Source organism: Saccostrea echinata, unplaced genomic scaffold, assembly GCF_033153115.1.
Source record: "Saccostrea echinata isolate AGI-Se365-2 ecotype Australia unplaced genomic scaffold, CSIRO_AGI_Sech_v1 ptg000037l, whole genome shotgun sequence".
Classification (NCBI taxonomy): Eukaryota; Metazoa; Mollusca; class Bivalvia; order Ostreida; family Ostreidae; genus Saccostrea; species Saccostrea echinata.
This window is the reverse complement of record NW_026889786.1, coordinates 849,422-876,121: the sequence shown is the minus strand read 5'-3', so window position 1 is coordinate 876,121 and position 26,700 is coordinate 849,422. Positions and strand designations below refer to the sequence as shown.

General features: G+C 33.2%; 1 protein-coding gene across 1 annotated transcript in view; it reads right to left on the bottom strand.

The window, feature by feature from the left end:
* The window catches only part of LOC133200083 (uncharacterized), a 43,638-nt gene extending 31,147 nt beyond the window's left edge, over positions 1–12,491 (bottom strand). Inside the window, exons 1-20 of the mRNA XM_061335819.1 lie at positions 12,362–12,491; positions 11,864–11,924; positions 11,343–11,410; positions 10,080–10,262; positions 9,649–9,741; positions 9,294–9,333; positions 8,053–8,230; positions 7,766–7,841; positions 7,621–7,679; positions 7,031–7,248; positions 6,797–6,870; positions 6,587–6,632; positions 4,635–4,687; positions 4,314–4,382; positions 3,862–3,984; positions 2,714–2,830; positions 2,101–2,217; positions 1,204–1,323; positions 984–1,115; positions 578–697 (exon numbers count right to left, since the gene is read on the bottom strand). Coding sequence (XP_061191803.1) covers positions 578–697; positions 984–1,115; positions 1,204–1,323; positions 2,101–2,217; positions 2,714–2,830; positions 3,862–3,984; positions 4,314–4,382; positions 4,635–4,687; positions 6,587–6,632; positions 6,797–6,870; positions 7,031–7,248; positions 7,621–7,679; positions 7,766–7,841; positions 8,053–8,230; positions 9,294–9,333; positions 9,649–9,741; positions 10,080–10,262; positions 11,343–11,410; positions 11,864–11,924; positions 12,362–12,421 — 2,007 coding nt within the window. The 5' untranslated portion in view covers positions 12,422–12,491. The remainder of the gene's footprint in view (positions 1–577; positions 698–983; positions 1,116–1,203; positions 1,324–2,100; positions 2,218–2,713; positions 2,831–3,861; positions 3,985–4,313; positions 4,383–4,634; positions 4,688–6,586; positions 6,633–6,796; positions 6,871–7,030; positions 7,249–7,620; positions 7,680–7,765; positions 7,842–8,052; positions 8,231–9,293; positions 9,334–9,648; positions 9,742–10,079; positions 10,263–11,342; positions 11,411–11,863; positions 11,925–12,361) is intronic.
* Positions 12,492–26,700: the final 14,209 nt, after the last annotated feature.

The window sequence follows — 26,700 nt, the reverse complement described above, 5'->3', positions numbered from 1 at the left end:
CCAGTGGTTCTTGAGAAGAAGTTGAAAATGTGAAAAGTTTACAGACGGACGGACGGACAGACGGACGGACGACGGACAACGGGTGATCAGAAAAGCTCACTTGAGCTTTCAGCTCAGGTGAGCTAAAAAGGGATGGACGTCCACCTCAATTTCTTCAGACCAGCGAACAACATATCTGCAGCTACTCTGTCCATTATTCCAACAACAAAAGTATAACAAACAGAAATTATCATAAAACATTATTTTATTAACATTAACATTAATATGTAAAACTATCTATATAAAGCAATTACATACAGCAAATCATCACAAATAAAATGTAAATGAAATATTGCAACTTCCATACAAAATATTAAGGTAGTATAATTATATAAAACTACATCACAAATCTGATCACAATGTAAGAACCTCCAAGTCCATAAACTCCTCTGTTACTGCCATACCTGCAGAGATAAGAGAATATCTATGTATTTTAGTCTTCATATTAATTACTTTATCAATTAAGTGAAATTTAATCTTTCATCACCTATGAAAAAAATAATGTCACACTGTAATGGTAAATGAGTGTTCTATATACCTTTACTGTGCTGTCCACAGAACCAGAGAAAATCCTTCCTCTAGAAACAGCTAAGCAAGCTACACTGCCCTGGTGTCTCAACAATGTCTGTGTGCAAATCATATTATCCATGCTCCAAACCTAAAACATAAAAATGATTTATAACAAATGTAAAATGTTATGAATTTGTATAGTATGAAAATTATATCCATGTAATTTCTTTGAAAGGGGTGATTAAATAGCTTTTCTCCCTGTCCCCTTTTTCCAAATAAATGTACAACATGCACTTCGTAAAATAAAATCTTTGCTCATTTTCAAGAGTAGAAAAATTTTTCTCCAACGTCCAACAAAGAAAACTGCAATTTTCTGACTCAAAAAAATTAAATCAAGCACAAGTAAAGTATTCTAAATTTAAAACAGCACTGACTCTGAGTGATCGGTCATATGAAGCACTGAACACTTTAGTCCCAGATGTTGTGTGAAGAACAGCCATGCTATACACTGTTCCTGTGTGACCTTTCAGGGTCACCACTAACTCCTTAGAGACCAGCTCCCATACCTGACAATAAGAGAGAAATAATACATAAATAAACATTGTTCAGTCAGTATGTTACTATACACAAAATAACATAAGGAATGAGTCTTACATGGATGACATTTTCGTAAGTGCCACAAAGGATGTGGTGATTTGTGACTGCTAAACTGTAAACACTACCCTCTGACGTCTCGAGATTGTGAACAACCTCCAAAGTGTCCAAATCCCAGATCTGAAACAGAAATCATACTTTCTACATTGAATATAACCAACATATGTATATATTTTAGAGCATTGACAACTTCCAAAATTGTACATTCTATTAAAATTTTTGAAAAATATGCTCAACTGTCAGTGAATAGATCAAATTCCTTACATTGTATTATATACCCTAAAAGTGGAATTTTTAGTGAGACGCAAATTTAGTGATTTGTCCTAAAAAAATCGGTATTTAATTTTAGCGAGAAATAATTTTAGTGATTTTATGATGCATAGAAAGATAACAGTTACCTCTAATACGGAATAAATTGTTAGCGATATTTAATTTTAGCAGTCTTGACACTCTCGCTAAATATGCCAAAATTGAATCCTCGCTAAAATTTCTGCTTATGCAGTATCATAACCTTTACTGACTAGTGACTATCTATACCATTATTGTATGATAGAAACCAACAAAAGCCCTCATTGTCTACATTCAAATGTCTGCCATTATGTAAATATCTACAGGTAACTTGAGTTATCAATAAAACCTGATAACAACTCTTAACTTTACTGTGTTTTAGGTGGCCCCTATAATTATTTTCTGGTAGGAGCCCCAGTATAAGTAGTTTTGGGTGGTTACGCTTACCTTTATTGTCTAGTAGGAGCCACGGTATAAGTAGTTTTGGGTGGATAAGCTTACCTTTATTGTCTGGTAGGAGCCACTGTATAAGTAGTTTTGGGTGGCTACAGTTACCTTTATTGTCTGACAGAAGCCACTGTATAAGTAGTTTTGGGTGGCTACATTTACCTTTATTGTCTGGTAGGAGCCACTATATAAGTAGTTTTGGGTGGCTACCAGAGCCCTGACCCAGTGGTTCATTCCTGTCAGTTCCTTCTTCAGCTCCATTGTGTGGGCATCCCAAACCTAAAGAAAATACAAAAGGATTGTTTTTTTGTTTTTTTTTTTTACATTCCAACCTCTCAAATCAACTTACTTTTTTCAGGAAATGGGGATATTTTTGCATGTTTCTCTATTAAGCTCTGTAAAATTTCTATAGAATGCAAACAATCATCAACCTTACCTACATGTATTTTTTCTAGATACTAAATGTATTGAAAAAATAAAAGCTACAGGTAATTGTGGAAATGCAACATCTTTGATACCAAAACCAACTGTATCTCCAATCTCTCCTACATCCCCCCCCCCCCCCCAAGCAATCTCACTACCTTTACCTCTTCATTTATATACTGTGTACATGAAGTTCTCTGTGTAAAGATGGACATAAAATGACCACTGCATTGGACAACTTATAATTGCTCCAGTCAAGAAACAATGACCTCAAAATATCTTTACATATTAACATTTTAACTGATTTATGCAGACTTAACATCACTACTATCTTTTAATATTAATTTCTCACCTTGATCACTTTTAAGGACCCACTGAACAGCATGTTTTTGGCTGAGGTCAAAGTACACACAGGATTTTCATGAGCTTCTACTGAATTCTCTTTCTCAAAGTTTTCAATATTCCATACCTAAAACATATCAATTCAATGTTTTTATTTACGTGATATACATGCTTAAACTCATTCTATTAATGCCAAAAAAAGAAAAAACTGTCTCCATGACAGAACGTGCATGACACTATCACCTATACATTAACTAGAAAACTGACCAGTCAGCAAGGGCCCCACCAAGGGGTAGATGTATAAGGGTGCAGCTTACAGAATGAGAATTTTGATTACAAAAATTAAAAAATATATGACAACTGTATTTATAAAATTTCAAGATAATTCCTAAATATCCAACAACCTGTAAAGAGTATCCCTGTATTTACATATTAAGGCAGTAAAAAACATCATATCTATAATAACTCAATTAAATGTATATTTAAACAAGAATAAAGCATGTGTTTTTTAAAATGCCAGCCTTCAGTGAATGCAAATATCACCCAGGCTTGACCTCAACTTCAGAACAAACATCAGACAAAGGTTAATTTATCTTAAAGTGACAAATAAAGATAAGTCTGGAAAATTTTCTGCCCCAGACAAGATAATTAATCCCAGGGGATTAATTGTACTGCTCTCTCATCCTTTTCTTCCAAGTTTACAATAAGAACTTTTTCAGTAATGATAGAATGAGTTTATTATCAGACTACATGATAAAATTAATAGTATTCTTGAATTTACATACAGCAGCCAAAAAAAAAAAAAACAAAAAAAAAAACAAATAAATAAATAAATCAATTAAAAAAAAACAACATGTCTTTATGTATATTTTGTTTTTAGAATTCAATAAAATCATAACTCATTGTGTATTTTACCAAAATAAAGTATGAATATTATTTAAATCCACATTTCAGAGAATGTAAACATCATTCAGAATTGACCTTAACTTCAAAACAAACTTCATTTGCAGACAGAGGTGTTAATTAATCTCAATTTGACAGAAACAGATAATGCTTTGGATTTTCTTCAAGAGGAAAGTTAATTAATTCCATGGGACTAGTTAATTAATGAAGATGTACAGTTTAATCTCTCTACTTTACCCTCTCCCCAAGCCTTACCCTGATTCTACAGTCTTGTGACCCACTGTAGAGTTTGTTGCCCCAGGTACAGAGGGCCAATACAATTCCAGTGTGTCCCTCCATTGTCTTTATACACCTGTAATTGTTACCTGTATCCCAAACCTACAAAATACATCGATATCTACAGGTATGAATAAAAAATATTACATACACATGTACAATATCACACTTCCTTGACTCATTATATTAAATCAAATGTACTGGAAAATGCTGTTCTTATTTTTTGTAACCTTTAAAGTACATAATTGTATGTACAGTATATACAATTGTATGTATAGGTACAAGAACATGTACATACCTATGTAACTCTTAAAAGTGTAAATATTCTCTTTACTGATCTTACTATGTAAATGTCTGTATTTAAGTTATATTTGTAAATGATTTGACAATGGTATATGTACAATGTTTGTCATAACATTAGAACCAATTACTTTTATTGTTTTGTCAGAGGAACCACTGAACAGAAAGTCTCCATATTCTGTTAAGCACCAAACAGGTCCCTGAAAAGATTTTAAGTAGTTTCATTATGATACCATTAATACTGTATCTAGAAGCCACACTATTTAAAGGACAAATAAATTATAACTACATAGTAATCTAAAAACATAAATGTTTCTACTCTTCTCTGCACTGAAAAAAAATTACGGAAGTACAAGTAAAAGTCTTCTTAATTTTAACTCGTACACATAATTTAATCTGAAGTTTAAGTCTGTCATATGCACATGTACAATTAAATAAAAAACATTCCAAACCTGATGTCCAACAAAAGTCCCACGGCATTTGAACATTTGCTGAGGATCATACACTGCAATAAGGAACAAATTTTGTTTTATCAGTTAAAACAAAATATATTTGTAAAACAAATTGTGAAAAGAATACAGAATTATTAAGATCTTGACAAATTGATTACTGAATTCCAAGTTTGACCTCCACCAGAAATAAAGCTGTGACCTTGATCAATATTCCAGTCATAAGGAGTTCATAAGAAATGAACAAAAACAAGGTAAACTTACAGTTAAAAAGATAAACCCAAAATTAATAGGACATGAGTCTGAAATCTAGTGGCATAAAAAAGAATATATTTATTACATGCAGAACTAATGGAAATGCATGTATGTGTGCAAGTGGTAATGCTTTAAAAAAAACTAAACGGTAGATTTTCCCATTCCCTTCACTTAATTTCCTGAGGTGTTATGTAAAATATGAAGAATATCTGGAATCAAAACAAGATTTATAAGAATAAAAGTGAAAACTGGAATTCTCTTTTCAAGTTTGCAACAAATTTATATCAAGAGAGGAAAGGTCAGGTACAATTAAATTTTCAGTGTTCCTTCTGGATTGGTCAAATATTTCAGTCTCTCTCAGAATTTTGTTAAAATGACCAGTCAAGATCTAAGAGCTGATAATAACAGTGAGCCAATTTTATCCCAGTCCTACTTCATAAACAAACGAACACAAATAATGTGTTTCTTAAACCAATAATGAAATCATCATGTTTGAAAAATAATTTGACAGCTTAACCAACTGACTTATTATTTCTACATTTTGGATACACATCATTTTATAAAAAAAAAATACAAGTGTAATTTAGAATGGAAATAATCAAGACAGTGATAATGAAATCTTAATTCTAAGATGCCCTGATTTAATACATCTACATAATCAATGCAAATAATATTAGACTTTTAACCTGCTCACAAATTTGTCACACAAAGGATCTAACATTCCATTAGGCCATGTCAGAATGAACAACAGACCAATCAAAGTCACTCACAGAATCTTGGGGGTGAAAATTTGAGAACAGAATTTTCCAATTACAATATGTAAATATATATGAATGGGCTTGAAGAATTCACCTTTAAAATCACAGAGGAGATGTGTGCATAATTTTTTTCCACAGCTATAAAATGATAAAATAGTGATGTACACATACATGTAATTCTGAATCTCAAAATCTGTAAGCAAATAAGGAGTGAATGTTTTCATCAACATCTGAATTACTTTCTTGGATTATTTTGTGTTGAAGTGTCCTGACAGGAATTCAAGTCTAATGGCTTAGATTTTGACATTTCCAAGATCTTTTGTGTAAGTAGTAAATAAACATACCAAGAACTGACTTAAATTAAATTGCCTTCATAAAAATGCCCTGAGTAGTACTAATGCAGACAACTTCATTAACCAATCAATAAATTTATCTGGAGGTCAAAGATCAAGGTCATATATGAGTGATAATCGTAAGCAAGATTATAATATATAGTGATCCACCCACATGTCAAATAGTGAGCATAAGCCCAAATGAAAATTTGAAAATGACCAAAGCTGATGCATTTATTAATTTAAACAACATTTTACTAATCTACTTGAGGTTTTTTTTTTTCAGGGCAAACATAAAATATATTGAAAATTAAAATGTGCATATTGTCCATTTCAATACCTTGTGATAAAAGAAAAAAAATGCTGTTAAAATAAACAAAAATTTAATAGTCAGGATTGTTAAATTTCAAAGAAATTGGCATATATAGCAGGGTCAAACAAATTTTAAAAAAAAAAACATCCCACACCAGTAAACACATGTTATTGTACCTCCAAACACTGAGTTCCTCCCGTTCAACACACTAGTTATATGTGCCACCTCGTTCTGAAGAAGAGGAAGACCAGAGTTATCTCCCTTACATAAGGTGTAAATTAATTTGAATAAAATTACCTCCATTGCGTCCATTCAACTGATTTTGTATGTTGGCTAGTTCATCCTACCAAAATATGAAAGTTCACATACATGCTTAAAATTATTACTGGACTAGAAAACTTATGTAATTGTATATGTAATCATAATATACCGTACTTTCAATTCTAATTTAAAGATTTACATAGGCAAAATATATCTTTAATTATGAATTTTTTTTAGTAAACATACCATGAGAAGGGCTCGCTCCTTGCGATTCTCCACAACCTCACTAAGTAAATTATTTTGAGTGCGTTCAATAAGTTCTAAAAAGGCAAAAACAGAAAGATATATTGACCTGCTATAGAACATTCACTTAAAACAGTATGCATTATCATACCTCATAAGGTGGTGAATCATCAAAATTCTCAACTACTATTGTAACTTTAAAAAAATATATAAATAGGTCATACAAATGAGCCTGACCTAGTTTCATTTCAGCACTTTTCTCTAGGTTCTCCAGTCTCTCTGACAGTTTCCCTAACATGGAGCGTAGGAAGTTGATTTCCTGATCCTTCTCCTCCAGGGATTCCTGGAGTTCCCCGATCTTCTCCTCCATGTGACCCAGAAAGTCCTTCACCCCTTCATACTTACAAACCTTCAGATGATCCTGAAGTTCATCTTGCGTTCCAGTAAACTCACAACTATGATGGATGTAAGAAATTTTATTCACAACTATGATGGATGTAAGAAATTTCAATTTTATTCATTTTCAAGAAATCAAGTCAGTAGTGTTGCTTCACAAAAGAGTTCCTCCCAACAAGAATAGATATAATGAAGTATAATTAAGAACATGTTATATTTCAATGAAGTTTGTCTTATCAGGTAATACATGTACTTCATCCCAGAATATTAACTATGCTTCAAGATCATTCAAAACATATTAGTTGGCTGTTTTCTAACCTTAGAGCAAAAGGATCTAAGTTTTGTTCTAAAATATCTGAACATTGTTTTTAGTACCCCACCTGTGTTTGTGATGAGGACATCGGACATTACTACACGTTTTATTATCCTACCTGTGTTTGTGATGAGGACATCGGACATTACTACACGTTTTAATGTGGTCCTCCAGGTCCTGTAATGAGAAAATAAATAAGTCCTCCGCACTGAATTAAAAAAAAAAACATTACAAGACTGTGAGTGTCTGTTACAAGTACTGACCTTTCTTAACAACTGTGGGCAGCCTGTGTGGTTTGGACACTCCACCATCATATAATCACAGGTGTCTTCATGCTCTCTGTAAATCAGATCAATTTGTAATTAAGATATTTAACACCAAATTTTATGCAATGAAAATGAATGCACTTACATATTTTTCAATTACATAAAAGCAGTCTCAGGAAGTTTGAATTAAAGAGATATTATTTTTGTAGTTCATTCAGCACATAAATAAAATCAGATGGACAATTACATTGTATATATGTAACTGAACCACCATTATAACTTACACTCTGCAAGAGACTTTGACAGTGGCCTGGCATCTTGTGGGATCCACCTCATAGGACTGACCATCCTCTGAGAGGCGACATCCATGGCGACAGTAGATGAACATCTCTCCGATCTGTTCTGACACTGCAATGTTAGCCACCACAACAGCTATTGTCTGATTGTCTATTGGACAAACACCTGTTTAAAAGGAAAAAAAAACATAAGTAATCAAACCTCATTATATCAAACCTAGAAGACTAAGAAACCCTGAAATGTCCAAGTTTTTGAGATACATATACACATGTACTAAAGTTGAGATTCAAATAAGTATATAATACAAAGTATTATCTGAAAATAAAATGTATAGTTTTGTTGGTCTATTTTGGTAAAATATCTTCATTGATTGAATAAAATGTAAATAAAATTGACCAGAATAAAAAGTCAGGAGTGTGACTGAAATCCCTGATTCTGAAAATGATGATTACTAGTCATAAAATTTGATTTTTATTAAAACTCAGCATTTTTAAGAAAATGAAAAACTTAACATGTTTAAAGTTTTTCGAAAATATAGAGTTAGCTCTCTTTGAATATTATAAATCCACGAACAAAAATGGTCAGAAACTTCATTTCTCCATATATTTGAGAGCAAACCATCCAGGCCATGTTGACAGTCAATGACAGTGCAAAACTCACAGGCAAAAGGAAGAGTGGAAGAGTTATCTGTCAATTTATTTGCACAAAATAGCAAAGAGGATAAAATTATGTTAATTCAACTTTTCACCAAAATAGGGGGCCTGCACACATTGAAATACTACACTTGTTTTCCTGAGCATATTACTTTTTTCTTTCAATTTTTGTCAAGACACATAAGTATATTGCAAGACAGTGTACTACATTTACATGTTATTATTATGGTAAATGCCATGCAAATCAGTTCTACTATAAAATCAATATTTTGCTGATAAAATAACAACATTCACCTTCCATGGTGATATTTAGCAGTATAATTAGAGACCCACATAAAATGAAACTTGTATGTAAAAACTCCTCTACTAGCAGTAAATTCAAAACTCACTTTATACATTTAACCAAGGTAAAAGAATTAAGTTGGAAATGAAAATTTGATAGTAGTATGTCATATTAACAAAACTGATGAAAATACACAGTTAGTAAATATGACAATAATTCGCGATTTTTCAGAATAATGGAATTCAGTATTGTCCTGACTGGTCTAATCAATGTTTTAGAAAACAAAATGTACCTTCACTCTGTTGTGTGACACATCTTCTGCAATAGGAGTGCTACAACACAGAATAATTCATAATGAAATAATAAAAAGAAAATTGACTGAAATATTATATAATATGTTTAACACTTTTTTGAAAGATCTCTCTCAATGCATGATAAATTTATTTACTTTTCTTCACAGTACATGCATTGTAGAATTTTTAATGAAAGAATGTTAATCTTTTTAGATTTTCGGTCACCTCAATCAAGAGAAGAATTTATGATAATGTTGCTTTATTATAAATAACCAGCACTCTCACCTATTTGAAAGGTAATACTTACCCCACAAGTCACCATCAATGGATCCTTGTAAACACTGTTACACTTACCCCACAAGTCACCATCACTGGATCCTTGTAAACACTGTTACACATTTTACAGAAGAGACTTTTACTGGGCGGCTCAACAAAAACCATAATATCCTGTAAGTAATAATGGTACACATAAAAATACTTGTCAATGAACATAAATAAATCCCCTTCAAAAAACAAGTTTGATAAACAAGAGCTTTAAAATCCAAAGAAAAATCCCCATTTCTCATATCCACTATCTATAATTTCAGATGTACATGTACTGTAAACCACTATTCTTTTCCATGTTATTTTACATGCCTGGGCACAAAAAAGCAAAAGCAAAAATTATGTCATGAATAAATACAATGATATATCTAGCAAAAATAATATCCACTAAAATTCAAGTGGTTTACTGTAATCAGAAATTGTTGATTTACAATTGAGAATCTTCGTAACAAGGATCTAACCTCTGTTTCAGAATGATGGGGTGATGTAAGAGATTTTCGGTGACTAGGAGACATGGGCAGTGAAGCCGAGTCTGGGAGCCTTGGACTGGGTTCTCCATACGCTTGCATCCTCTGTCCAGTATCATTGTAGGTCATCTGGTGGGTGACAAGTTTACCTTCTTGTAGCACCATACTGTTGTTCATCTAACAATACAAATTAAGTCTGTATTAACATCTATTTTAAAAAAATGTCACTTTAAATTCAAGAAAAATGATAGATCTATTATTATCTTTTATTTTGAGCAAGTTTCATTAGAAAATTTTTTAAAAAATCACCCAGCTTTGTTCCTTTTTATATTGAACTTATGCAATGTTCTGTGTATCAGACTTATGAGATGATTTACAACAATACCAGGAGCACCACCAAGGTCATTTAGAATGTTAGAATTCTTCACATAAACAAAAGACATGCCTTTACAATAGACAAAGAAAAACTCAGAAGTACAAGGGAACATTTTTAACTAATTGAATACAAATGTGACAGATAATCTGGAAAAGATCTGAAGTCAGAGTAAATAAATATATCAATATTCTTGATGACAGGCAAATCATTAAAAGATACCAATAGAAGGAGACCTGTTAAATTGCAAGGGCTGGAAGAAATGTTATCAAATCGGATTGGTTGTGAAGATCAACAGGATCAATTACATGTCAATTCTACTAGCATAAAAGAAGTCAGCAAATTTTTTTCTCCCTTAGAAGCATGATCACTAGATGACATAAAAAAATTTCGAGACAGTTGTAGAGACTAGCATTTCAAATGCCAGGGGAACATTAGAACCACTGAAAACCATCCAGAGGTCTGCAAATTAAGGGTCATTATAACTTTGTGCAGTACTGCTGGAATCTTTCTCTGTAGAATCTTGGAAGCAATGAAGTTAACTACAAGCTGAATGTCCAGACAAAATGCCTCCAAAGAATTCTATGTTCCTACTGACCATATTAAATGAGGAGCTACATGCGAGAACAAACACTATCTTTATATCAAAAAATATAAAGCAAAGACAATTTTGGACTGGGCACATCATTTTTATGCACTTTAGCCCCACTATGGGTGCGGAAGCAATGGCTAGCCTAAGATAGTTCAAAATGGAAATTAATGGTGATGGAATCATGTGCAATCTAATAAGGAATAAGCTTATCATCTGACAACATTATAAATACATGAAATTCTGTTGTATGTTCATATGTAATACACAAAATAAATACTGGATTTAAACCAACCATTTGGTTATTTCTGTTTTCATTTCTGACTGGTGATGATGTGCAGGAAGAGGCCTGCTCTTCTTTTGCTAAATAAATAAAAATAATGGTTTGTGATATACAATTTATTGTAAATGTATAAGGCTAAGCATATCAAATCCTCACCCTGTAGGCCTTATGCAACTTGATAATAATTGAAGTCAGAAAATAATCTAGGCCATATCAAGGATTTATTGATCAACCAAACACCACTTGAAGTTTATATACAAATAAAATGCTATGCATTTCATGCAAGGACATTTCAAGCAACTGTAACAGGAATGGAGAAAAATGTGATAGACTAAAACCGGGCCTCCTGAATCACTAGTCAGGTGCTCTACTAACTGAGCTATTTGGCCACCCACAATTGAACCTGTCTGACCATCACATTCTTCTCTCCTTAAAATGAAATTTGAATGAAGTTTAGCCCTTGAGATACATGGTCCATACTTTCAAGACGACTTTATAACATGCCTCACATCTAAACTGTAATTATAATGTACCTGAGTTTGGTGGTGATGAACTAGGATGGTTTTCTCCATAATTCACAGAGGTAGACTGAAACTGAAAAAATAAAGCTATTAACACGGCATCTGTTATTTTATTAGAAAGAACATGCATTCTATTACCATCATTGCATTATTTTCTGCATATCTTTAACCATCATTGATAAACTTCGCATAAAAGGAGTGTAGCCAGTGGTAGCTATTTTTCAGAATTGTGCACTGTTGTAAATTACTTTGGGAATTTCTGTAAACCTTTCTTATTCATTTTTTTTTCTTTAAAACGTGCCATATTATGATTATACTTTTAAGTCCTGGAAGTGCATTATAAATTTACAAACATTACGAAAAGAAATTGTAAACAAATGACAGTCATTTCTAAATTTAGACCCCACTCATGCGAAAAAAAACCACGAAATAAGAAATCAAGGAATATCCACACTGGTGTTTTGAGGTAAAAATGTAGCTTTATTTAAATAACTGCAGTGTTTGACTCACTGAATTTGCTCTAATAGCGTAATCATCTAGTGGGTCGTAGTCCCGGTAGTTGTGTGCCATTTTCTGATTTTCACCTTTTTCTTCACTTCCTGTTTATGAGTTGCGTTCCGACTATATTAAATCGTTCGTATAATACCCCAACGACGGACGTCTAAGAAAACAGTCGTGAACTCGAAATTTTATTGGTTGGATAAGCAACTTTAGATGCCAAATACTGTTAAGATAATTGATGAAATGGACTCGATAATAAATGTTATATAGCCGTTTAAAAACATTGGCACTGGAGGACAAGAAGGGCACGGTAACCAAAAAAAGATGCATAAAATTTTTCCAGTCAGATGACAAAGTTACAAACCAGAAAACTGTAAAGGCTACTGTGAGGATTCTATGGGTTTTCCCCCAAAGATGGCGGCTAAGGGACATAACTTTTGAGAAGTGTGGATTCGACTATTGTTAAAAAATATATATCTTCTATACTATAAATATAATTATAGTAGATATATTTTTTTAACAATAAAGCTGGGAAGTGCCTATGATAGCCTGGTATCACACCTATTCACGTTACTTAAAAATGCCGGTTTCCAAAATTCTTGTCTCCCAAATGCGAAACAAGCACTATATCTTACCAGGCGGGCAAACTAAGACCATCCAACTTCTATTCATATCACATTCAACATGACAGTATTCCCAGATTTACCGAGAACAAATTACCTGAAAATTTCATAATACTTTACACCACCCAGATCAACAGCTTAATTGGTCTTAAATATTGTAATTTCTTTATTTTGTAGAGGCTTGGGAGATAAGTTTAAAGCAATTTTCTTGATTTCATTAAATTCACACATATATATATATATATATATATATATATATATAGAAAGCACAAAGAAATTCACTTTTACAAGGATACCCACTTCCGCCCCAGCCAGGGGTTGAACTCTCGATCTACGGAATCTGTCTCCTAGCAGTACAGGAACAGCGCGCTAGACCGCTCGGCTATCTAGGCAAGTCAAAAAAACTTGCTTTCGATGCCGATGGAATTCTCGCGGCGCTGCCCTACACTACACGGTCATTGAGAATGAGAGTGAGATACAGTTATTTGGACATTAGTTTTATTAGAGTATCGTTACCAATACACGTTGTAATGAAATTAAATTTATTTATAAAGCACATTTTACAACAACTCTTAAACTAACATAACTGCCCTAAGTGAAGAAATATTAATATAGAAAGCACAAAGAAATTCACTTTTACAAGGATACCAACTTCCGCCCCAGCCAGGGGTTGAACTCTCGACCGTGTAGTGTAGGGCAGCGCCGCGAGAATTCCATCGGCATCGAAAGCAAGTTTTTTTGACTTGCCTAGATAGCCGAGCGGTCTAACGCGCTGTTCCTGTACTGCTAGGAGACAGATTCCGTAGGTCGAGAGTTCAACCCCTGACTGGGGCGGAAGTGGGTATCCTTGTAAAAGTGAATTTCTTTGTGCTTTCTATATATATATATATATAGAGAGAGAGAGAGAGAGAGAGAGAGAGAGAGAGGATATTCAATGTTTTGTAGATGAATATGGAATTTATTTCACGAGTGGGACAGGATTTTTTGATATTTTCACGAGTGCGAAGCACGAGTGAAAATAAAAAAGAAATCCTGTCTCACGAGTGAAATAAATTCCATATTCATCTACAAAACATTGAATTTTCTGTTTATTACATTTTCTTTGATTTTCCCTTTGCCTCTGTCTTTTCTTAACACAGTGTCATAGGCTTGACGTCATAGTTGAGCGATTGAAACGTCATAGCTTAGAAGTTGTGTGATTGAAAACATTAAATAGCATGGATTTTAGCAACATTTTTGGGAAGAAATTTGCAGTTTTACCTCTATCAAGATGCTTAGTCACTATCTCTATCTTATGACAGGCCAGAAATTATTTTTACTTACTTTGATATCCTTTCACACTGTGAGAGAATATCATTTTTGGTATCCTTTCACAGTGTGAGAGAATATCACTTTTATTCAATTAATAAATCACAGTATTTCACTGTTGAAAATGTAATATATATATATATATATATATATATATATATATATATATATATATATAGATAGATAGATAGATAGATAGATAGATAGATAGATAGATAGATAGATATAGATAGATAGATAGATAGATATAGATATATAAAGCACAAAGAAATTCACTTTTATAAGGATACCCACTTCCGCCCCCGCCCGGGGTGGAACTCTCGACGTACGGAATCTGTCTTCTAGTACAGGAACAGCGCGCTAGACCGCTCGGCTATCTAGGCAAGTAAAAAAACTTGCTTTCGGTGCCTTGTGTTTGATTTTTCTTATGGTTTAGCAAGTCGACAATTTAATGACCAAACACATTCTAAAGAAGTCCATGGGTATTTTTTATTTTAATATCAGGCGACGTGATTATTTCCAAGAAACCTCGAAATTTAAAAATACATGTAACAACGTTCAATAGTGACAGAAGGGGGGGGGGGTATTCTTGAAAACAAAATTAGTTGGTTACCTGAAACTAGGGGGCCTGCACATGATGAAATTCAACCTGATGTTTTGTCAGGCATTTGTAAAAAAAAAAATCGAAAAACCTTTTCTCTCTTTCCTATGCATGTCTTTTACGTGGTGGCTATTTTATTTTGTTTATTATTCATGTCAATGTCGAATGTATAAACTATCAAAAATGATTTGCATAAAATAACTCGTGTTTAAAATTTTAAGTCAAAATTCTTATAAAAACAGACCATTCTAAAAATAAAATAAAATGTTTTTTCCGTCAGATCAGCTGTTTGAAAATGCAGATCAATTTTTAAAAAATGTAAAATCCCTTGATCAAAAGGTCTGCACGTGTTTCAAAATTAGGTCAAACCTGAATGTCAAGGTCACGGGGTCAAATATCATAGCACATTCGGAAACATTTTGACACAGGTATTGCACCTGTCAAATATGTCATTAAAAAGTAATCAGCAAAGTTAATTTTTTTGAGAATTAGGTCAAAGATGAAGGTCAAGGTCAAGGGGTCAAAAATCATAGCATGCTTGGAAACACCTTTCCACTGGTAATGCACAGGTCAAATATGAAAGCCCTATCTATTCTCAGTCAAAAGTTATAAGCACATATAAAATTTTTGGAAAGTAGGTCAAACTGCAAGGTCACGGGATCAAATACCATAATATATTTGGAAAGATCTTGTCACATGTAATATACATGTATAATATGAAGCCCTATCTTTTCTCATTCAAAAGTTATGACCAATCTAAAGTAATGTTAACATTTTTGAAAAATAGGTCAAAATTCAAGGTCACGGGGTAAAAAATCAGAATATATTTGGAAAGGTCTTGTCACAGGCAATGTACAATATGTGATATATGAAAGCCCTATCTTTTCTCATTCAAAAGTTATGACCAAGGTTAAAGTTTTTGTGACGGACAGACTGACAGGCGGACGGACTGACAGACAGACGAATGAGATTTAATATCCCCTCGCTTTCGCGAAAGCGGGGGACAACAAAGAAGGGAGACTTGTGTTTATCCAAAAACCAGAAAAGAACAGTGAATGAAAATTATGTAGGCTTTAAAGTATTAGTACATGTCATTAGTAGTCTTCACCTTACAACCAGGGATAACTGCACTCGTTAGAACATCGATTTTGCCAGAGTTAGTGAATGGAAGTATCTGATACAGCCCTCGATTTGATCTCTGTTCTCTCATCCATTTACAATTACTACTACAAACGCCGAGGACAACAGTCGCATACCTGATGAAGAAATTCTCTATTTTTATCAGATAGATGTATCTATTTAAGTGAGATAACTGTCATTTTAAGTCTCCCTGTGAGTCCTTCGGTGTGTTTGCTAGTAGAAATCAATAGCTATAGTATAGCTATAGTAGAATTAAACAAGATAAATGTTTCAATTCTTTTCAACAGAAACTCTTTTTTTTCCCATGGCTTGCCTAGCAATCCAAGAGTACATTATGTTTAATTTGAAATGGAGAGGATCCAGCAGTTTAAAGTGGAATAGTTTTATCAAAAAAACCTTTGGAAAATAGAGACACTTTCCAAAAATGTCGCTGAATTTTCCTTTACTTTCCTTCCGACATGCATGTACATGCATTTCTATTTCATATTTATCTGTTCTTAACACCTCTACAGTTATGTAAATCTTAATTTTCGACAGATACATGTACCAAATGCTGTATATGGGTTATAAAGTAATATCCCATCGTCATTTTATTAGGCAAAATAAATAAATGCTTGCAAAACTTTTGGTTTGGTTGCTCGTTGAAGTATTTTATTTGGTGTTTGATTAAACCCCCAAAATGTCCATGCTATGTAGCAACTTGTCCCTTTTCACTCTTGTCAAGTTTTCCTTTCATGCAAGATAATCGTTAACTTTGAAACAATGCTCGTACATCACAGAAGACAAGCACAGATCAGTTCCCTTAATGATGGATCTGTGACTTGTAAGATCTTGGACGATCATCCTTTGTCATGTTGTATCGGTCATACAACCCAGGCATCAAAAATTAGAATATTTGTCCGCACTTCCCCCTTTTATTTTCTGAAACATAAATAATGCAAGTGAAATTATGTAGCATTGCTTAAAATCAATTACAATCCGTTTAAGAATGTTAAATATTAACCTCACAGTACAAAATGATAAATGAATTTAATGTGCAATTTTTTTCCCCGATATCTTACCAATTGCTATTATGTTAGACTTGGGTTTATCTGTCAAGAAATTCTTGTTCCACATGATTCATCCTACACATTGCACGGATCACTTTTCTTTTTATGTCCTGGTAAATTTTTGGCCACAAAACGACGGTAGAATGTTAGCCAGCGGAAATGCACTAATTTTACAAGAAGATAAGAATAGTTTTTCAGTGTCACAGTCTCATTATTACAAGATACATAGAAAAGATATACACGATTATACAACTTCTGTTCAATGAATAACAAAGATGTATAAGGCAATACAGACAGCATAGGGTCACATGGAAATATTAATCACGCGGGGGTCAATGCGTTTAAAGCAATGCATCTTTCTTCTGTCGATTTTCTTGAATTACAGTGGTACCTTGTTAATCTGGACACCGGTAATCCAGCAACTTCAACTTCCGTATATGAATTCTTTAAGCAAATGTTTTGTCTCAACGGAGAGCAATTGCGTTAATTGTAATTATGGTAGGTTTTTATCTGACGAATAGAACGAGGAATTTATGTGGTGTAAATAACTACAAGAAAACAATAACCAAGGTATATTTTGACATATCTGTGTTTTATAAACAATGATATATTTAGGTCAATCATTTTTCACTAGTTTATTGCATTTTCCGCAAGAATTTCCTCGTGCCCCCCCCCTTCCCGCCCCCAATTTAATGTATTTTTAAAAAAAAAAAAAAAAAACAAACAAACAAACAAACACTCAAATCATCAGATAAACACAGATCCAAGAAGTGAGCGAAGTTAATTAAGTGTTAAAATTTAGATCAATGATTTGATGGAAAATGTGTCAAATTCAATTCATTTCGTCATAACTTGCAGACATCTTTAAAGGTCAGACTTAACTGAGCGGATTTACAAATTCTATCTACCCCCGTCTCTGTCACTGGTATGTGTTGCGATAATATGTCATTTATACATTGCAGATTGACGAGAGTGAATTTGATTATCTTTTAATTCAATATAATAGCAGCCACATTTTTATAAAATAAGATTAAAGGAAAAAAGAGTAATCAAGACTTTCAGTTTTAAAAATATCAAGATATTGAGCGATCAAATGATTGTTGTGTTTGTCCGTTCGTCTTGTAAACCAATCATCTAAAAAAAAATTGAAATCACTGTAACAACGTGAAAACTAACACATTTATTTGAGAATAAACTATTGGGTTAATTGTACATTCTTTTAATCTTATAATTGGTTCTGCAATACATCTTTTGAAGAATGCTATCTGTAACTTTTTTTAAAACTAAAACTGCCGTAACGTAATCTATCACCCTTTAAACCTGTTGTGTAAACGTATCTCATTACTCCGTGAGCATCTTTGGATAGCCCCCGTTTGCAATTCTTGATAGTAAAGTAAATGGGGCATTTGAATTGGTATCGGACAAAAAAGAAGTCAATTCGAGGCCGCTTTACAAATAGAACATTCATCCCTTAAGTCCTGATAAATTTGGCCAGAATAATGTTATAATTGAAATATGAGAATTTGGCATTTTCCTGACGTTTGAACAGCTGATTAAGTGCAGGTAATATTAAAGAATGTGGCAGAATATCATCGATTCAACTGGAATACACCATGGACACATTACAATTAACTAATGGACAAACAAATCAGACTTTCGAAGAAATGACGCAACAAATTAATGAAACAAAGAAAAAGTAAACATGCAGATTTAATCATCTTCGGAAATTATTAGTTTCAATGCCTGTTTGCTTTCTTCATATCTTTTAAACTTGAATGCATTGCATCATTTGTAGGATTTGGATGGACACTTAGCATCGTTTTCGAAGGGGGGGGGGGGCCAGAAGAATAATTGACGAAGTACATAAAAATCTTACTCAAGCCAAAAAGAAAAAAAATGCCCAATCACGTAAACCCTATATCGGTGTGGGGTTAGGGGTTTAGTTTAAGCTTTAAAAAATCTTTATACATTTAAACGCATTATTCACATGGAAAAATTTGGCAATAAAGATTTTCAAACTCCATAACTGCACCCCCTCCCCCCAATACTATATGTCTCTTGAAATGTTGGAAAGTGGGGATTTAGCCAAATTACGTTAAGAAAAAATATGTAAGCATTTGGGAGAAAAAAAAGATTTATACAAGGCTTTGTTAGTCAATACCAATCAATATTCGAATACACAGGGGAGGCTGCGCTTTTCTTGGCCTAATGCGAAAGACAAACTAAAAGTACACAAAAAATTGCAGAGATTGCGTAATTCTTTCAAAATCTCGGGGGCTTAATGGGAAATATATCCCTGTACTATGTAAAAGGAACGTACCAAAGAGACAATATAAAGTCACGCAGTTTAAAAAAAATAGATGCTGTCATAAGACAGGGCACGTAAGTTTTTGCATCTGAAAGTACTCTCCTTCGTATCTGGGGGTATTTAGCAAAGACAAATATACATGTATCAAATTAAATATACAATGCTCAGGTGAGCATGTGGCCTATGGGCCTCCTATGTTAGTATTTCATATAAAAAATACAATGCCAGTCTGAAATTAAAGAATTTAATGAAGCATATACATGTATATAAATTCTGTTTAGGGAGTTTTGGAAAGATCGAAGGATTTTGTAAACAAGGGTTTTTTTTTGTTTTTTTTTTGGGAGGGCATTTTCGGCCCTTTATAGGTCCCCAGATAAAAATGAAAATTCGGAAACCTTATTGTATATCTACAAGACACCAGTAAACATTCCAAAAGAAGATTAAGGTGAAAGAGGAGTTCTGAGAACATAGTTTTGTATGGAAAAAATATCGTTTTTTAAACCCACCAAATTGGCCTCCTGGGTGATTTTCAAATGAAAATTCCGAAACCATCTACAGGACACCGCAATCATACTTCAAAAAATAATTCAAGTTATGTGTTATATCAGGTATGAGGGCCGGGTAAGAAATATATATTTTATACTTAAATTAAAGGAATTTCCATCTAGTGTATCTTGTTCATGGATGTACTTTGGGGTACTATTTTTTTGTACATCTTACAATTCAAAGCAGTGATATATAGAATCAAAAATGTCAACCCCCCCCCAACCCCCCCCCCCCAACCCCCGCCTTGCGCAAAGATTTATACGAAAGTTTTAAAATTTCTTTGGTGCAAAGGTATTCTGGTATTATCAGTTAAAGAAGGTCTGACAGAATGTTTCAAATGCAAGTCACATTATCTTGCAGGGGATAATGATAGCAAAAACCAAATGACAGCGTCATGCACCATTAATAGAAGCTTCTTCATGTATATCCCAAAAGTAATCCCGAAATCGTTTGTATGTCTGAGTTCCCGGACAATATTGTTGAAATAGCATACTGCGACTGTAAACCGGCCATCAATAGCATACTGCGACTGTAAACCGGCCAGCAAATAGCATACTGCAACTGTAACCGGCTAGCATCGAATGACATTGTTTCATTGCCGATGTTCTTTACTGTGTTGTGTTGCGTCTGTTAAATGGATATAACTCCGTTTCTTTACAGTCAGTTGTTAATGTGTTGTGCTGCAACTGTTCAATGGATATCATTCCTCTTTTTGCGCGGTTGGTCTTTACTGTGTTTTGCTGTGACTTTAAACGGCCAGCATCGCAAGACATCCCTCTGTTTCTTTATGGATAATCTTTACTGTGTTGTACAATGCTTCTGTCTCAGAAAGAGATTTGAAATAATCATTTATCTATTATGGTATTTCAAAGTTACTCAGGTGACCCAAAGTTATGATGCCAGGGGTACTTCAGTATATTTATATTTGAAAATTTCTCTGACTGGGAGTAACCGTTTGTTTACATCATGATGCACATGTTTTTTGTAGGTACAAGAAATCTGTGCAATTGTGTCAAATTGTACTTATTCAACTGTCAAATGAAATATAAAAAAAAAAGTCATTAAAAAAGATAAACGTTATCAAATGATCCGTTTTCTTAAAACCCATGTAAGTTTATGACTAATCTTTAACACAATAAGTAAATGTTTGTCATTTTAGCACATTCACGTACGTGTGGTTTTTGCATTTGTCCTGGTCATTAATAACATGACAAAAACTAAAATTGTCTGTCATCCACTTGACAAGTGAATCATTACTTGAAGTCATTTTAATTGTGTTTCGATAAGATTTTCAATATTTAGAATTATTCGACATGACTTTGAATGTAACTCTTCTTACGTGCTGTAATGTATAATAAATTATAATGTAAATAGTAAGCAATCTAACCGTGATAAGTATTTTCAATCAAATTTTAAAACAAAACATCATCAGGTAAATAACAAATGACTTCGTTCAGACATATAAATTTCTCTTGGAAAAGATATGGACTCTATTTTTATATTAAAAAAAAAATTCGGAGGGGGGGGGGGGGTCAGGTTGAACATTTAGGTTTTTATCATAAAACTTCAAGTTCAAGTTAAAGTTCACTTTATTCGCCCAAACCAAAAAATTTGGTACATGGGGTACTACATTAATATATATACATTTCAAACAAACTGGTCAGAGGTACAAAAACTATATATATGCAATACAAATTATGGTACAAAATGAAAATAAATAAATAAAAATAATAATAATAATAAATTAATAACAATAATAATAAAGTATGAAATATATCAAGGAGGACAGACAGCATCATAAATTTTTAAAATAAACATACATAATTTTTTCAGGATTTTTTCGTTTTGAGTTGACATAAGTTCCGTAAATTTAATAACATTCGGCCTGTGAGAATAATAATTACCCAGATACTTTTTTCGTACATTTGCTAAAGCTTTGCATTCTAGAATATAATGAAATTCGTCGTCAATATGACCATTATTACAAAGTGTACAAATTAGAGAATGATCAACGTAATTGTGATTCTAATTACTTCTAAATTAAATTAACAACTCTTCATGAATTCCCTATCCCTATTCAGAACATTGATTAATTTATGAATCTTGTGTCTCTCAACTATTTATGAAATAATTTATTTTATTGGTTAATGAATTAGATCAATAGGGTATTTTTAGGGAGGGGAAACTGAAGAGTTCTTTTTCTATCACGAAAGAAAATCTTAGACAGTCATCATCAACTGAAAATAAAGACGCCAGTAGGAAGTAAAACATTTTCTGTCCAGTTAACCTAAATACATTGCCCAACATGACGTTTACATCCGGTATGATATCATTTGGTTTAAATACCACTGTATTTAGTAAGATTTTACTATGTTACTATGTCAAGGATCTCTCCGTATCCTTAAAACTCAAGCAACATAAATGATATACATACAGACTCTAAGGTAAACATTTTTGATCATTTATAAAAATATATTTAAATTATTCAACACTGTCAGAGAGCATTCAGGTTTTGCTCTTGAAAAAGTGGTTTGTTAGGATGATTTTCGTGCATAGAGGCCCTGTGGTGCAGCTTGACCCTTCTAATAAGTGAGACCGTAAAATAATTTTCAGTGTTATGACTTAACAGTTGCTAGTGTTTTGACAGTAAAATAATTACCGTTATTGCTCTGGTGGTTTGTAATGCAACAAGGTAATTACACTTTGTTTTAAATATAAATAACAAAATGTTTTTAAAAGAAAATAAAGGAAAGGGTGTCATGCCAGGCGACCCCTTTTGATCCGCCTCTGGGGAGCGAGAACACGAGAGAAAACGACAGGGTCGAAAGATTTCAGGCTACGATTTTAAGCATTTTTAAATCCAAAATTATTTTTAAAAATAATGAAAATAGTCGAGTAGTAAAAAAAATGCAAAAAGACGTGGTTCCCCTCCTTCTAACCTACACAAGAAGAATACCCAAAGTCCTTCTCGAGTATAATGTGAAGATGCCTTTGACCCCCCCCCCCCTGCACACTGCTATTACCTCTCTAGACGTTGACATACGTATACATACATGTAGCCGGTTGTATGATAATAGGAAAGATAGTGCCTAATAACATAATCTGATGTTGTACCGAGTTAGGTTAGCTGATGGATGAGCCTTACACAATCACGCATAATAATAACCGTAGTAGTGGAAATCTAGTGAATGAAGCGAGAACTACCCGGGGGACTATCGTGACGCTTCTATCCCAGACGGGTATATCTATCTTAATTAGTTTCATCCATTCATTCATTTATTCAAGTTTTTTTTATTAAATATTTTTTCTCTAAGCATTATCACTTCAGGAGCTCTTTCACCTCTTTGTGGTTATTAATAAAAATTTTAAAAGACGCAAGGAACGTTAACCACATAGGAGTTTACCAGTTTAACCCCTTCAATTTCCATATAGTTTACAACTTCAATTTGTTGTTCTAAAAAATGCTATGTAAGACATATTCCCGGAATTATTTTTCATTATTGGAATTAAAGATCTATTAATAATAATGATGATGAAGAAACATTAACGATAGAAAATCTTATTAATAATCTACAAAATACTTCTTTATACAACCCCATCTGGGATCAATATGACGGGTTTTCGCACAACTCTTCGTGTAAACATAATCCTTATCATATATTTAAACCCATATTTTCATACTGGAATCTCATCTTGAAGATGGAAAGGAAGAAATACCCAGGGGATTCCAGCTACATTCCTATCACCCAGGCACGCACAAGTAGTATCGGGGGTGGGGGAGACGGGGATGCCCTCATACTTTTTTTTTTCAAATATAACCTTTTACTATTGAAAATATTCATTGAAAGACTGTTTACTCCCCTCCCCCCCCCATTTTTTATTGAAGTGTAGTTAAATCACAGTAAGTTAAAAAATTTGGTTGTGAAAGGAAAGACCCCCCCCCCCCCCCCGAAAAAATGGATTTCTGAGTTTGGACAATTTTTCTTTCTCTTCTTTTTGCTTGTCAAAGTGTTGTTTTTTTTTCAGGTAAGTTGTTAGATTTTTTTCCGGCTGCCCCCTTTCAAAAACGATGTTACGTACCTGTCACCTATCAAATATAAAGTGAGTATTCCCCTCCTCCGGGGTTGAAAGTGGGGTTTGGGGTATAATACGAATAGCAGAAAGATGCAAGAGAATTTGATTCTCCGTGTCCAAAACATTTTCAAACGGAACGAACTGAAAACAGTCTTTTTGATGATTAGTTACTCGGGAGTTAGAGTAAGTCCCCATTAGCCTTATGGCCTTAGAATGAGATCGTGGTGTACATCATTTATCATTTGCTTCCAATTGAACATATTTTCCCTTTTATTTGACCTTAATGGGGTCACAGACCCTCTCTGGAGCGCTATACATAGTTTTATGGGGTTCCGTTTTTTATTCATTAGAGCCTACATTCCTAATGAAAAGAAAAATAAATTTTCACTCATTTTCTAACTAATGTCACTATTAGACACTTGATATTGGGGAGGGTTTTCGGAGGATGAAATCCTCTAGATTTTTTTTCAAAAATTGAGATTACTTGTCCATTTCAATGTCTCGATGCAGCGTTTGTTCTTTTCTTTTTTTGTGTTTTTTTCTTAAACGTAATCGGAGATTGGAGGGGGCATATTATTTTACCTGTCTGTTTGTCCGCAAAAACTTTAATCATTGCCATAACTTTTGAATAGTTGGTGCTGGGGCTGTCATATTTCACCTGTATATTCCTTGTGACAAGGCCTTTCTTTCGGTATACCAACATTTGTGACCTTATGACCTTGATCTTGAATTTTAACCTACTTTTGAAAAACTTTAACCTTGACCCTAAATTATGAACGGTTGGTTCTTGAGCTTTCATATCTTTGTGACAAGACTTATTTGGGGGTACCATAATTTTTTTATTGATCTCATTCCCTTGATCTTGGAGTTTGACCTACTTTTGTAAGACTTTAGTCTTGGAGATACCCTTTGAACGGTTGGTGCTAGGGCTTTCATATTTGACTTGTGTATGTCTAGTGAAAACACTCTTGTTTTGGGTACCAACATTTTTGAACTCAAGACCTTGATCCACATCTTTGTGTTTTTTTTTTTTTTGTTTGTATGTTTTGTTTTTGATTTTTTGTTTTTTTTTGTTTGTTTGTTTTTTTTTTTTTTTTTTGTTTTTTTTTTTTTTTTTTTTTTTGCAATTGTTCATAGTTTTCTTCTCTAAAGTTATATTTGAACAAATAAGAAATAATATATTAATTTTTCCTCGACACTGTCAACGTACAATTTTCATAAAAATTTGACTGACATTTAAATGGAGAGTACTATTGTTTTTGTAGTTTGCAGAGTTCACTTCTTTAGTACAGTAAGTACAACTGACAAAAAGCAGTTGATTAATTTAATACAAGTGGAAAATTGAAAGAATACTTTTAATCAAGTACCTTTATTTTGATATAAACAATAGACAAAAGAATATTTCAAAGATTCAAGTTCATTTGTCTCTGAAATATATCCTTAAGGTCTGAAGAAACGTTCCTCAAATATCTGTTTGTTTCTCTTCGTAATGTATAAAAATATTCATAATATTTACATTATATTGTGATTTCTAAACTGTTTTCGAAATGTCTTAGAAAATAAATGCAATAAAAATTGTGATATTGACAATTCAAATGATTTCAAATAGGGTTATATGGGAACTATTACCCTCTGGTATCTTGAACAAATGCCTGGTAAGGTACCTCAATTTTCTGTGAGGAAACTTGTTAAAGTAGCAATACTTCAATGAAAATTCTTGGGAAAAATTATATGTTATCTAGGAAAGTGTCGTCTGACCTAAAGAAAAGAAACCTGATGATATGGACGGTAAATGCAGTTCCGGAACCAGAAGAGACACCGAAGTATTTGATATCGAAAATAACTCGTCTTTTTTATAAGCACTATGTAAAAACTGAGTAATCTGTAATAATCAGCTTACTTATACATGTATATTATACTTGCGTTTGTTACGAAGTGTTAGAAGATTTTTTTTTTGGTTCATTTCTAGTAAATACAGATTTAGCTCCCAGAAAGGAAAAGAAAGGTGATCTAATGTTTAGAGTGGTAAGACTAAATGTATGAAAAAGGCCAATGGTGATTTGAGCTTACAATGTTTAATTCTTAAGATATATATTTTATTCTAATTTAGCAATATGCGTGCTATCCTGAAATCCCATTACATTGCTAAACATTGTCTACCCCATGTTGCAACAGAACACACACTGTGTTCTAGTTATTGCTGGATACTGTAACTTACTGATCAGTTTACTGTAACTAACTGATCAGTTTATGATCACTGTAGCTAATTGAGCAGTTTATGGTTATTGTAACACACTGAGTAGTTTTTTTTTTTGTGACTGTAACTAAATGAGCAGTTTATGGTGACTGTAATTGGTGACTGTAACTAACTGATCAGTTTATGGTGACTGTAATTAACTGAGCAGTTTATGTTGACTGTAACTAACTGAGCAGTTTATGGTGACTGTTACTAACTGAGCAGTTTATGGTGACTGTAACTAACTGATCAGTATATGGTGACTGTAACTAACTGATCGGTTTATGGTGACTGTAACTAACTGAGCAGTTTATGGTGACTTTAACTAACTGAGCAGTTTATGTTGACTGTAACTAACTGAGCAGTTTATGGTGACTGTAACTAACTGAGCAGTTTATGTTGACTGTAACTAACCGAGCAGTTTATGGTGACTGTAACTAACTGATCAGTATATGTTGACTGT